Source organism: Podarcis liolepis (genome assembly GCF_965112155.1).
Source record: "Podarcis liolepis genome assembly, chromosome: 10".
Lineage (NCBI taxonomy): Eukaryota > Metazoa > Chordata > Lepidosauria > Squamata > Lacertidae > Podarcis > Podarcis liolepis.
In genome coordinates this window covers 29,904,595-29,917,580 of record NC_139562.1, presented here as the reverse complement: position 1 = coordinate 29,917,580, position 12,986 = coordinate 29,904,595, and the positions used below count along the sequence as shown (strand labels likewise).

Here is a 12,986-nt window from a genome sequence, read left to right as displayed (position 1 = left end):
TGTTAAATCACTTGTCACTTCAATAGCATATTGTTGAATTGAAACTGAGTGATTGGATGGCAGATGCCATTCTTTTTTTCAAGTTGAGAGCATTCCACAGTTGTAGCATGAGAGAAGAACAGAAACTGAAGACCAATCCATATTTTTGAGGTGCTGAGGTCTATGTATGGTGACTTGTTCACCTCATTTTCATGTGAGGAGCTCTTTACAGGAGGCTCACGTGAAAATTTTCAAAATTATCACAACAGAAAAGAAAAACGAAAAGCTTTCAAAATCTGTATTTTCTCTTATATGGTAAATTTGGAGATTTTTTATGTGGGAACTCTCTTACACTATAGCTTTCATTTAATATCAAATGTTCCAATGCTCCATAACGGATGTGAGTCTCACAACCCAGGCTGAATAAATTAGCCATTTCTACCTCAGTGTGATGGAAGTCTTCAGGCATGTTGGAATCAAACAACTCTCTCTTAAATCTATGACAAAACTATTCAGTACGCTTAGTCCCTTCTTGGTCATGCTATATAAGTGACGAAGGCTGCCGTCTTACATGAAGTGCACACACCAGATCCATAAAAGAGTTGCATATCTTATTGCTTTATATGCTTTTACACTCTCCAATTGCTTCCTGCAGCACTGACTGAAATCTTACTATATCTTATATTACAATGAAGTCCATGGAGGATCAAGTTGTGCAGGAAGAACCAGGATTCCAGGATGATGAGGTATAGATGCAAAATTTGTTTTGTCTGGAGTCCTCAAGAAAATTATATAAAATGGAATAAAGCATTCATTTTTTAGTAAACAAAATGGTTCATATTTGAGAAAACTTAGAAGATGTGCATACTCATATAATTTTGAGGGGTGGCAACTTGAAAGAGGGCATTCTCTAAGGGCAGCCCCTAAGCTGCCCAAATAGGCGCATCTGGCACCTTTATAGTATAGCTTTCATCATAAGCTGAAATGCACCTCTCTTTATCCTGGCCTTTAGCACCTGAGATGCATGTTTTAGGACCCACCCTATTCTTTTGACTGTAAATTGTTTTAACTGATTTTAATGTTGTATTTTTATATTGCCTGGGACCGTATGGTGAAGGTTGGGTAAAAAAAATCAAATTAATTCATTACAATTAATTAATTGTCACTATTAAAGAAACGCCCAGTGCTTTTTTTCTAGAAAAATAGGTGCCGGTACTCACCATAAAGTTGTTACAGTACGTGCCATACTTTTTAACCAAAAAAGTGGTCCTGGTACTGCGTACCTTTGAGCATGGAGAAAACCCTCTAAAAGTAATCCTTGCTCTGGGATAAAATAAAGTTAGTTGGTTGACCAGAGATGTGTGCATAAATATCAAAATAACAAAGATTCTGGTAGCTGCCTTTGTTTTTGCATCCCTTTAGGAGTCCTTTTTCCAGGACATCGACCTGCTACAGAAGCATGGAATTGTAAGCACACTTTAAAAATGCATCTGTATCCTTATTTGCCTTTCTATTCTCTGTTTGAGCTCTGACTGCTATTATGAAGCGGGTGTCACATCCTTAATTTCAAGCAAGAAAACATAAAATTTTCAGTCTTTTATAGTAATCAAGATTACTTGGACTATGTGTACACTACTGTTAAACTGAGATAAGCTGTGGTGGCCAGGTGAAAAAGACCATTGTGTCTGCTGAAATTCCTTCTTCTACACAACTTACAAAGCTGCAAGAACTCTGTCTTTTTTATTTTTACCTGGCCATCCTAAAGGTAATGACTAACATAAATGCAGCCTGTACCCAAAAAGATACTCAGCTGTTCCATTGCTCGTGTCATAATCTACTGCACTGGAACTGCTTTTATTACCTTCACAGAGAAATTATTAAATGTCCACTACATTCAGAAAAAAATACAATGAATGCTTAGAGAACTACAGGGTATAAGTACTCCTATATGGATGTCTCCAGAAAATATAGAAATGGCACAGCTTAATATTCTTAGAAATTAGGGATGGGGGGAACCTGAGACTCTCCAGATGTTGTTGGACTTCAGTTCCCATCCATTGCTGCCAGCATGGCCAATTGATAGAGGTAACAGGAGTTGTAGTCCAGCAACATTTGGAGGGTTACAGCAGGCACAGCAAACTTGGCCCTCCAGATGTTTCAGACTACAACTTCCATCATCCCTGACCACTGGTCCTGTTAGCTAGGGATGATGGGAGTTGGTAGTCCCCAAACATCTGGAGGGCCGAGTTTGTCTATGCCTGGGTTATCGGTTCCCCATTTGTGTTATACATCATTCTTCCCTGTTGTGCAATTTTGCCTTGGATTTCCAGCTGCTTAGGAAAACAAGGAGACCCAAACAATATATAGGCGCCACATTCATTCTGCTAATTTATTTTCATAATGCTGATCTAGCCTTTCTTTCTGAAAAGGACCTGACTAAAAAACACACCACAGAGTAGAAATCAAGATACACTTACATTTATTGATTAAAATGAAATAAAAATAAATATAATTAGAAAACCTGCACCAAAAACCATTTCTAAGCCCTCCTAATTTTAGTGAGGAACAAGATTTTGGTTTATTAACCTCCCTGATATATGTAACATCTCATGAACATCAAGAGTTCTAATCCTTTTTATGTCCTTCACAGAATGTGGCTGATATTAAAAAGCTGAAAACAGTGGGAATTTGTACAATCAAAGGAATTCAGATGACAACTAGGCGGGCACTATGCAATGTTAAGGGACTCTCAGAGGCCAAAGTGGAGAAGATAAAAGAGGCAGCCAACAAACTTATAGTAAGCAAACACTAGCACTCCATCCATTTCTCACTGGTAGCATAAGATGGAATATAATCATGACTGCTTTATTGAAACCCTCATATTAAATATTTGTACCAGTTAATGTGCCTGGCAAGCCATCATAACTTCACCCAGGAATGGTTGGCAATCCAGTACATATCTATCTATCTATCTATCTATCTATCTATCTATCTATCTATCTATCTATCGTGGAGTAGCTGTTGGTATATTCCTAGCTAAGTACTTTCTTGACCAAAACACTTATCTTAGAGGTCAATTTCACATATTATGGAAGCTGTGTTTCTTTATAATGAGCCATTGCGAGGCAGTTCAATGCATTTGTTTCACCACATTAACTTTTAAAGCATGTGGCAAGAGAACCATGGCTTTCTGCAATTTGTACTCATGATAAACACATCATGAAATAAATGTGTAGCTGTTTCACATGTTTTAGAGATCATTGTCAAAACATGCAATAAACATGTAATTAATGCACTAGTTCAGTAGTTGGAAATTGCCTTCTAATCAGACATCAGTTATCACAGAAACAGAGGAAATGCATCACAAAATGGACAAAATATGGCACACACCTGCATATGCTACTTCATATGTGCAAATTTAGAAAGAATGTGTTGTATGTATCCAATGGTGTTGATCAGTCGATTGACTTCTATCAGCAGGACTGGGTGAGAAGCAATTTCCAGCTATATCCCCTCCCCACTGCAGCCTCCTGTGTCCTCCTAAATCTCCTCTAGGGGGTTCTCCTAACACTCTGGGGTAGATCTGGAAGTTTGGGGGAGAGAGGGAATCATGAAAAATTGCTTCTCTCTTCATTCCACTGAGCACAACCTTATAGTCAGCTGATGGACCAGACAGCCCTGCAAGTAGAGGACTCTTCTCTATTAAGTAAGGAAGGGTCGTGGCTACAGCACATGCTTAGCATGCCAAAGGTTCCAGGTTCAATCTTCAGTATGTCCTGATAGGGCCGGGAGACATCCCCTGTCTGAAATCTAGGATTGCAGCTGCCAGTTAGTGTAGACCAGGGTTGGGGAATGTGTGGCCATCTAGATGTTGTGGGACTAGAGCTCCCATCATCCTTGATCATTGTTTATGCTGATTAAGGTTTCAACCACTTTGTGCTTCTTACAGGAACCAGGATTTTTGACAGCTTTTGAGTACAGTGAGAAACGTAGGATGGTGTTCCATATCACCACTGGAAGTCAAGAATTTGAGTTAGTAAACAGCCAACACTGCTTTTTATTTAACTCAGTATTTCAAGAAGCTTTCATTGTTGCTGCTTGTTTTGTTGTTTGTTTGTTTGTTTGCTAACAAGTTCTATATCCAGACCCAATTTAATGGCTAACAGTGTCACACTATGCATGCTGCTCTGAAACAAGTCCTGTTAAATTCAATGGACCTTACTCCCAGGCAAGTTTGTGTATAGGATTGAAGCCTAATGATGCCAGGGCCATTATCCTGTCTTCTCCCAACTTAAGGTCCCAGGGAAGTCCAAGCTGATGTCCTGACACTCCTTATAGGACAGAGGATGCAATCCCAAGAACAGGGTCAAGACAAAAGAAGTCCAGTCAAGTAATTGAGTCAAAACTGACAATTCAGTAAGGGTAGACTAGGGATGGGAAACCTGTGTCCCTCTAGCTGTTGTTGGACCACAATTCCCATGAGCAGGAAAGTAGTTGTTGTATTCTAGCAACATCAGGAGGATTGCACATTCTGTAAATCTGGAGCAGTTGTCAAAACCTAACCAGGGAGGCAGGAAACACAAGGCAGCTTTTCATCCCCTGGAGAATTCAGAGTACCCAGTGGTGGCTAGGGAGAGCTGTTGCCTCAGTAGTATGCAGAAGCCTTCTGAGTCTTCTGACTGAACTGCCTATCAGCACTGTGAAGAGCTGTCTGTTCTTTTGAAAGGCCATTGCCCTTTTCTGTAAGCAGTACCTCCTACAGCACAAGAGATGACTTGGACAGGTGTCCATATTCTTGGCATGGTAGTGGGGGTAGAGGAGCAATGGATGAAGAGGAGGAGTTTGGATTTGATATCCCGCCTTTCACTCCCCTTCAGGAGTCTCAAAGCAGCTAACGTTCTCCTTTCCCTTCCTCCCCACAACAAACACTCTGTGAGGTGAGAGGGGCTGAGAGACTTCAAAGAAGTGTGACTGGCCCAAGGTCACCCAGCAGCTGCATGTGGAGGAGCGGAGACGTGAACCTGGTTCCCCAGATTACGAGACTACCGCTCTTAACCACTACACCACACTGGATCCCCAAGTGATGTTCTCTTTCCCAGATGAATGAAGTCAAATAACAGGACAAGCCATGTTGTTTACTCCTCATACTTTAAGAAAGAAAGAGCAGTTGGCAACTATATTATTAGGCAAAATGGGTGGCAATTAGTAGATAGGAGAAAATATGTACAAACCACATTTAAAGCACAAACTTCCTTTTTTAAAAAAAATATACGGTAGTGTACAAATAAGTGGCCTAAAGATCAATATATGGTAAAAGGTTAGAGTCCAACACAGTTTGGCAGGTTTAAGCTCATTTATTTCAATGAACAAGTGTAGCAAACTCCATGTTGGAATGTGGCCAAAATATTTAAATATCAGAAACTTTATGAACCAATTATTTATATCTTCCTCTTCTACTGCTTCTTCAGAACAAGCAAGTATATTAAGCCAACTTCAAACCATAGCTTAATATTGTGGCTTGTTCTGAAGATTTTAATTATAGCTTCCTGATTCAGATGAAATGGGAAACAATGGAAGATTTTCTGGTTTATTTGCCAGTTTTTGCAAAGGGGCTGCATCTATGGCCAACAGGCTTGTCCATATCTTGTTTTAATGACTGTACAAATGTTGTCATTTGATGTCACAACAGTAACCCTATAGTGTATATTCGAGATCTAAAAGAATAACAATTCCCTGTAAGCTAGAAGCCAGCTAATAGCAACCCATGTTGTCCCTACAAGCTGTGAAAATCACATGCAGGGTCTTTCAACATGGTCACACTTTCCTTAGAGCAAAAAGTTTATTTCATATTGCTTTCTTGGCTTTGTGACTTGTTTTGCATAACTTCTTCCCCTTATCTGCACTTCCAGTAAACTCTTGGGTGGTGGAATTGAAAGCATGGCAATTACTGAAGCCTTTGGGGGTGAGTGAAAGTATATCATGGAACACGTTCACTTCCCTAAACTATTACAAATGTGTGTTTGGGTGATACGATACTCTAGCTTGTTTGTAGAAATATTTGGGGGGCATACCCCTATTTTTGTAGTGCATGTATTTGCTGGGGATGTCTGCCATTAGTGTTTTTGGTGGGGCCATATAAATGAGTAAAAAGGGTGAATGGGTAATTTAAAAGAAATATTTCTTTCAAGATCAGTTTAAGTTATGCCCTAAATTTCTTAAACTTAATCCAGCTTTGTGCAGTGTTCAGACAAACTTGCTAAACATTAGCTGATGCATGGGGAGTTCAATTCTACTTTTTGCAGAAAGCAGCCCAAATAATTTGTGTGTGTGTGTTTGGGGCAGGTGTGTGTGGGGGGGGAATACTGACTATATTGTTTCATATGACTAGCAAATTTAACTCTTTATATTTTTAATTAGAATTCCGAACCGGCAAAACTCAGCTTTCCCACACTCTTTGTGGTATGTAAATGACACCCATCCTGAGAACTGTATGTTCTGTTTCCAAAAACTTGTAATTTGCTTTTAAAATAATAACTACTATAAATATTTCTGCATCAAGGTTAATCTATTTTAAGGATGAAGGCCTAAAAGTCTATTAGTTTTACAAATGAAAAAAACTGCCACTAATTATGATTACTATTTTAATGTTATTTATAATTTCCAGATCTAACTTAACTTAGGGTACAATCCTAAGACCACCCCTCCAATGTTGTTGCCTGGGAGAGGTTAGGATGGTGTATATTCACCTCCCTGCCAAAGGAAAGGAGTGCTGCTGAGATGGGGAGGAATGTGCCACAGCTGAGGCTTCTGGTGTGCCCAAGCAGGCAGGAGGCTACTACCAACAGAGTTGGGGTAGAGTGCTGGAGGCTTAGGATCTGCAGATCTCCCAAGGGATCATATCACTGGGTTCCTCAGCTAGTACAGGGGGAGACGGGAAGATGAAGAGAAAACAACACCCTCAATCTCGTTCCTCAACAGCTAGAACAAAATTGACCTTTTCCCAGTTTTCTAGGCTCTCTGCTTCAGCTAATGGAGGATAGGGTTGCCATATTTCAAGAAGTAAAAGCCAAGACACCCCAAAAGTTGTTGAGTTTTTTTTACACAAGACCCAGGACAAAGCACCAGGAATGTCCAGGAAAATCTGGATGTATGGCAGCCCTAACGGCGGAGTCATTAACCAGTGAACTCTGCTATGCTCTATGGAAAGGGAAGTTCCTCCACTTTCTTGGAACTTCTTTCCACGTTGTGTGCTTTTGATCATGCCTTTGGGGGCTTGTTATGAACAGAAATTACTTGGGATACTTCTACGTAGTCTTGAGGATTTACACTGGCCTTACTATAAAGCTGATAGTGATTATCAATAATGAAAAATTCCAGGTATTAAAATGGCATGTAGTAGGGCTTAAATTTGTTCACTCCTTTTTATAGTAACAGCCCAGCTTCCTGGAACGGATGGCTATACTGGTGGGAAGATTATTTTCATTGACACAGAAAACACCTTGTATCCTTTCTTTTGAGATATTACAGCTTTAACAGAATAAATTGGAAGATTTTCCTAATGGTGACAAAAAAAAAAAAAGTTTTGTGGTGTTAAGATCTGAAGAGCCATTTATATGAAACTTGAGTTTTATGGGTGGGTGTATAAAAAATACCATTCATTTAATTAACTGTAGTGCATGAAGAACTGCTGAGAAGAATTTTTGCTTGTATGGGAATTCAGCTACCACATCTCAGAAACTGGATTAGAAACTAGATACCTTAACTAGGAAACACCCCAGCCGTCCAGACCGTCTTCGTGATATTGCTGATCGCTTCAATGCAGACCATGATGCAGTTCTTGACAATGTATTATATGCACGGGCATATACAAGTAAGATTGCAACTGAAGATTGCGTGGAAATCCTCCCTACTTTAAGATTAAACAATTCTCATCTCAATACCGAGGGGCCATCAGGAATATTATGAATTACCATTTTAAAATATGAACTCTGTATTTTTGTTGTTGTGGTACTTATGCATTCCTGTAGTGTATATGATTATTTTACCTAATTTACATTGGGTAAAAGTAGGTTTCAGCAGAACAAATTTAAGTCTGGGGTATAAAGCTTACCTGCATTGGGATGAGCCCACGGGGCTTATCCACATGTACCTTTCCTCTGTGTTTTCCATGCACAGTCCATGCTTTAAGGTCTGTGGTCCAAATAATTTTATTAATTTTTTTGCTCTGGAGCTCTCCCTGCAAAAACCTGTGCTTTACTGCTGATTCAGCGCAAACAGCAATTCTAACAAGTGGTATAATTATATGCTCCCTTAGCACCTACCAAGCTCTGGATAGTTACCTTTGCCTAAAGCAGAAAAAGTAGCAGTTACCTCAAGAAAAAAAAATGCAGAAGACAGTCCACAGTAGCATTGCTCAAAGTCAACTAAAGCTGTAAATGTGAAGTTGATTTCCACTGCTTCTTCAACAAACAATTGTGTGAAAAGCTATTTTTGGATGTGCAAAAGCCACTTCAAGTGCTTCAGTATAGCATAATATTTTTAAAAATCTTAAACGTTTTGTGGATGGAACCTTATCCATGATATTATTACATGAGATGAAAGATACAATATATTTTTGTTGGTGGAAAACTATGCTTCTGCCAAATCCTCTGGAACACAAGTTTCTACTTTCTAAGCAAGCTACCTACTTCTTCCCCCCTTTCATATTGGTTTCTAACTGCTTTTCCTGTTTTTATCATTCTTCCATGGTGCTTCAAGGTGAACATCAGATGGAATTGCTTGATTATGTTGCTGCCAAATTCCACGAGGAGCCAGGAATTTTCAAACTATTGGTATAACTCATATGATTATGTTAGTGATCTGCTCTGCTTTCCTTATTTTTATTATATACTTTGTGGTTTTTATATTGTAATTTTATGATGTGAACCACCCCGAGATCTATGAGTATAGGGTAGTATACAAATTTAATAAATAATTATAAATAATAAGCTACATCCCTATATCCACTAACATAAACCCCACTGAACTCATGTTACATTTATACTAATATGTATACCCAATTCCCCCTTCCCAAAGGAGTAGCTCAAAGCAGCTAACATGTAAAGCACAGAAAAATAAAAATAGAAGTCACCTAATTTAAAATCCATTGTTGTACTATAAAAGAACACAACTTAACAGCAAACAGCCCCACAGAAAACCCAGCATGGGACCCAATGGGACTCAATTCTGAGTAGACATGTATAAGATTGTGCTGCTCATTTCTATATCTTGAATATTTTCCAAGTAAATTCTTCTCCTTTCACATCCTCTCCCTCTTTACTATTTCTTTGCAGGTAATTGATTCCATTATGGCACTATTCCGCGTGGACTTCAGTGGTCGGGGGGAACTGGCTGAAAGGCAACAGAAGCTTGCTCAGATGCTGTCAAGGCTTCAAAAAATATCAGAAGGTAGGAGAAGCATGTAAGGCAGAATACCATGCTTTTAGATGACTGAAAAATAAGTGTTAGTGTAGCCCAAAGCTATTATCTTCTTCTTATTATTATTTAATAATAGCATTTAATAATAGCATTTTCACCAAATAATGTACTGCCAGCAGAGCAAGTATAGTGTAGTAGATAAGTGTCAAGTTTGGTTGTGGGAAATGTATTTCACACCTCTACTCCACCAGAAAATGTAATAAAAATGTGCTAGTTGTTTAAAACGCAGTTAATATTTTTCAATATTACAGGAACTTTAATAAGCATAGTTCACCATTTATTACTAGAAATGCTTAAAAGCATTCTGGGAGGAAACATAATGAATTTTCTCTTTATATGTAACATCTTCCCTTGGACCTTGTTTTCACTGCAGAATATAACGTGGCTGTGTTTGTAACTAACCAGATGACTGCTGACCCGGGAGCAACAATGACGTAAGCAATTTACTGCGATTTTTCATAAACCACAGAAATAGGAAGTAAGATAGTATGGGGAAAGGGCTAGGATAGGTGGGATAGTCTATGAAGAATGTTAAACAGGTTTTTCTATATTCTCACTTCTCTGAGAGTGCACTGCAATTATGGGTAAAGAAGGACCAGTTAGCCAACTCATGCCCCTCTCCATCAACATCAGTCTCAGAATGTGGCCCCTTTAAAAATCCACATTTCCAGAATATGCCAGTTGAAGTTCATAAGGAGATGGATGGAGATCACTAGAGTTTCACTTTCAGATATAAATAGTTCTGGGGAGATTCTCATCTGAGTGTCAGCACTTTTCAGCTTGGAAACCTGCCATGGTGTTAAATGTCTTTGCATTTAAAAAAAATGTATATAGCATCAGCTGAGCAGGGATGGTTCTGACAATGCCTAACAGATAGTGGAGGCACATAATAATAATAATAATAATAAATTTTATTTATATCCCGCCCTCCCCAGCCGAAGCCGGGCTCAGGGCGGCTAACAACAATAAAACAGTATAAAAGTATAACATAAACAACACTCTAAAATCATTCATTGTAAAATTAATGAATAGGGAGTAATTTCCTTCATAGCCCCTTGTGTTTCTTGGAACACTAACTTGGAACACTTAACTTTTGCCCTATGCTTTCTAGCCACAGGTCCACACTTTCCCAGTCCGTGTCTGAGCTCTCTCACCCACCCCCCAGAAAAACCTGATCCTTACCACTGAATCAGAGCAAACCACAATTTGGGCTTCCCACAGATTGCCTTTTGCTCCGATTCAGCAATAAAGAGTGGGTTTTCATGGGGAAAGCACAGGGGCAAGAAAAGAAAAGAAAAAGCACTCAGACACAGAGCTGGAAAGCCTGGACCTGTGATGCAGCAAAGGTAAGTGTGGATGAGCCCTGCCGCTTACCTTTGCTTCATGCTTTTTTGTAGGAACGCTTCCCCACCCCCCCTCTGCTTAGGGCTGTCATTTGTGGCAAGCCCTAAGCAATTTCAAGGTAGAATTCAAGGACCACATTCGAGGTTGTTGTAGTACAGAAAATATAGAAATTAAACAAAATAACATCCATAGCTATTCTTCACTACAATTATCTTGATGTGTTTGTAACCAGACGTGATGTACCTTTTATGTATCCCTTTATGTATGTTTGTTTTAGCTTTCAGGCTGATCCCAAAAAGCCCATTGGGGGCCACATCCTCGCTCATGCTTCTACAACTAGGATTAGTTTGCGTAAAGGAAGAGGAGAGTTGCGTATTGCTAAGATATATGATAGGTAATATAGAAGTTGTGTGGTACAGTGCATGCTATAGTTCCAATAACTTATTACGGTTTATTTGGCTTCGAGTTAACTTTGTTACTGAATGAATGTATATAAAAAAGAGAAGTGTGAATGAAGGAGGCACTCTATTTTGAAATTAAGATTCAGGTTCCAAATAAGAGGGGAAACTGCCCTTACTAATCTGAACTAAACTTCTCTCCTCCTCAGCACCTTCAAAAGAACCAAATATGTAATTAACAGTTCTTGCTAATTAGGTAAAGGTAAAGGGACCCCTGACCATTAGGTCCAGTTGTGGCTGACTCTGGGGTTGTGGCACTCATCTCGCTCTATAGGCTGAGGGAGCTGCCGTTTGTCTGCAGGCAGCTTCCGGGTCATGTGGCCAGCATGACTAAGCCGCTTCTGGCGAACCAGAGCAGCGCACAGAAATGCCGTCTACCTTACCTATTTATCTACTTGCACTTTGACGTGCTTTAGAACTGCTAGGTTGGCAGGAGCAGGGACCGAGCAACAGGAGCTCACCCCGTTGCGGGGATTCGAACCGCCGACCTTCTGATCGGCAAGTCCTAGGCTCTGTGGTTTAACCCATAGCGCCACCCGTGTCCCTAGTCTTGCTAATTAGCCGTGGCCTATAGGTGCCTGTTTGATATTAAGGAGGATGGTAACCAAGTCTGAGTATTTATATTGATTCAGTTATGATGATCTGAATCAGAATTCAAGTAAATCTGAAAAATATGCTTGAAAACCATGTGTGATACAGGCTATTGCTTCTACCAAGTAAAAAAAAAAAGAAATAAATTCAATGAGAAAGTCAAGACAAATTTTATCCAAATCCCCATAAAAGTAATGTATGCACTGGATTCCCCCCTCCCCTCATCAATGCCTGCATGTAGAGTTATTAAAAATGGACTCAAATTCTGTGTTTTATCAGTCCAGAAATGCCTGAGAATGAAGCCACATTTGCAATAACTGCCGGAGGAATTGGAGATGCCAAAGAATAGGCAGAACTTGGTGGTGAACAATGGAAGGCACGCCCACAAGCTAAATTGTGTCTAAAGTTAGTTAATTCCTGGTTACTTTTGTTCCAGATCCAGAGTGTTTAAATTTCTAAACACTTGTTGACATTATCACTGAGATTGTTGTGATCTTTTGGAATTGTAGAGCAGGTTGGCTCTATGAAGGTAGTAAACTGGTCACGGTCAGCCTCTGAAACCTGTATGGCTGAGCTTTTTGCATGCCGACACAGATTTTGTGCAAGGTGGCAACTGGCTTGCTACAACTTAGGTGTCAATACAAAGCAATTTCAATAGGCTGAGAGGCACCCAGTGGGTATGAGAATTAAGGCTTACAAAATGCTTAGGAATTATTTTAAAGAGATGTTGTTAATTGTTTGTTGCCCTTTTTTAAAACTGATGTTTCTGTTGCAAAAAAATCACATTCCACCTCAAGGACATAACACCCAACACTGTTTTTACTGCCAAGGGCTGTCTAACTATGTCCTTGAAGTCTTACAATATTTGCATGTAGAATATAATATAATAGCATAGAATGCTACTGAGAATAAAATAGTATTTATTAACTGCCCAGCATTTTAAAAAGTATGCTTGTCACTGGAGCCTCCAGATAAAGCATAAGCTGGTGTAGAAAAATGGAAATTGCTTCTGCTAGAGGAATAGAAGAACTGTTTATAAAATTGTTTTTATGAGTCTTGACAGCTCTATTTAACTGAAACTAAATTGTTCATACTTGCATTTTTAATAAAATGTAGCAGTTGCTAGCTTTTTCATCC

General features: G+C 39.3%; 1 protein-coding gene across 13 annotated transcripts in view; it reads left to right on the top strand.

The window, feature by feature from the left end:
• Nucleotides 1-12,986, top strand: part of DMC1 (DNA meiotic recombinase 1) — a 14,862-nt gene extending 1,876 nt beyond the window's left edge. For 9 of the 13 annotated variants that reach the window (XM_083462386.1, XM_083462382.1, XM_083462387.1 and 6 more), the window contains exons 2-14: nt 635-725; nt 1,402-1,446; nt 2,630-2,776; nt 3,929-4,011; nt 5,889-5,941; nt 6,397-6,438; nt 7,408-7,480; nt 7,758-7,849; nt 8,737-8,810; nt 9,312-9,426; nt 9,830-9,890; nt 11,078-11,194; nt 12,129-12,986. In XM_083462386.1, the coding sequence (XP_083318512.1) occupies nt 669-725; nt 1,402-1,446; nt 2,630-2,776; nt 3,929-4,011; nt 5,889-5,941; nt 6,397-6,438; nt 7,408-7,480; nt 7,758-7,849; nt 8,737-8,810; nt 9,312-9,426; nt 9,830-9,890; nt 11,078-11,194; nt 12,129-12,198 (1,029 nt within the window). In that variant the 5' untranslated portion in view covers nt 635-668 and the 3' untranslated portion in view covers nt 12,199-12,986. Of the gene's footprint in view, nt 1-160; nt 295-634; nt 726-1,401; nt 1,447-2,629; nt 2,777-3,928; nt 4,012-5,888; nt 5,942-6,396; nt 6,439-7,407; nt 7,481-7,757; nt 7,850-8,736; nt 8,811-9,311; nt 9,427-9,829; nt 9,891-11,077; nt 11,195-12,128 lie in introns of those variants that run through there. The other 4 variants (XM_083462379.1, XM_083462378.1, XM_083462380.1 and 1 more) reach the window with 2 other exon arrangements.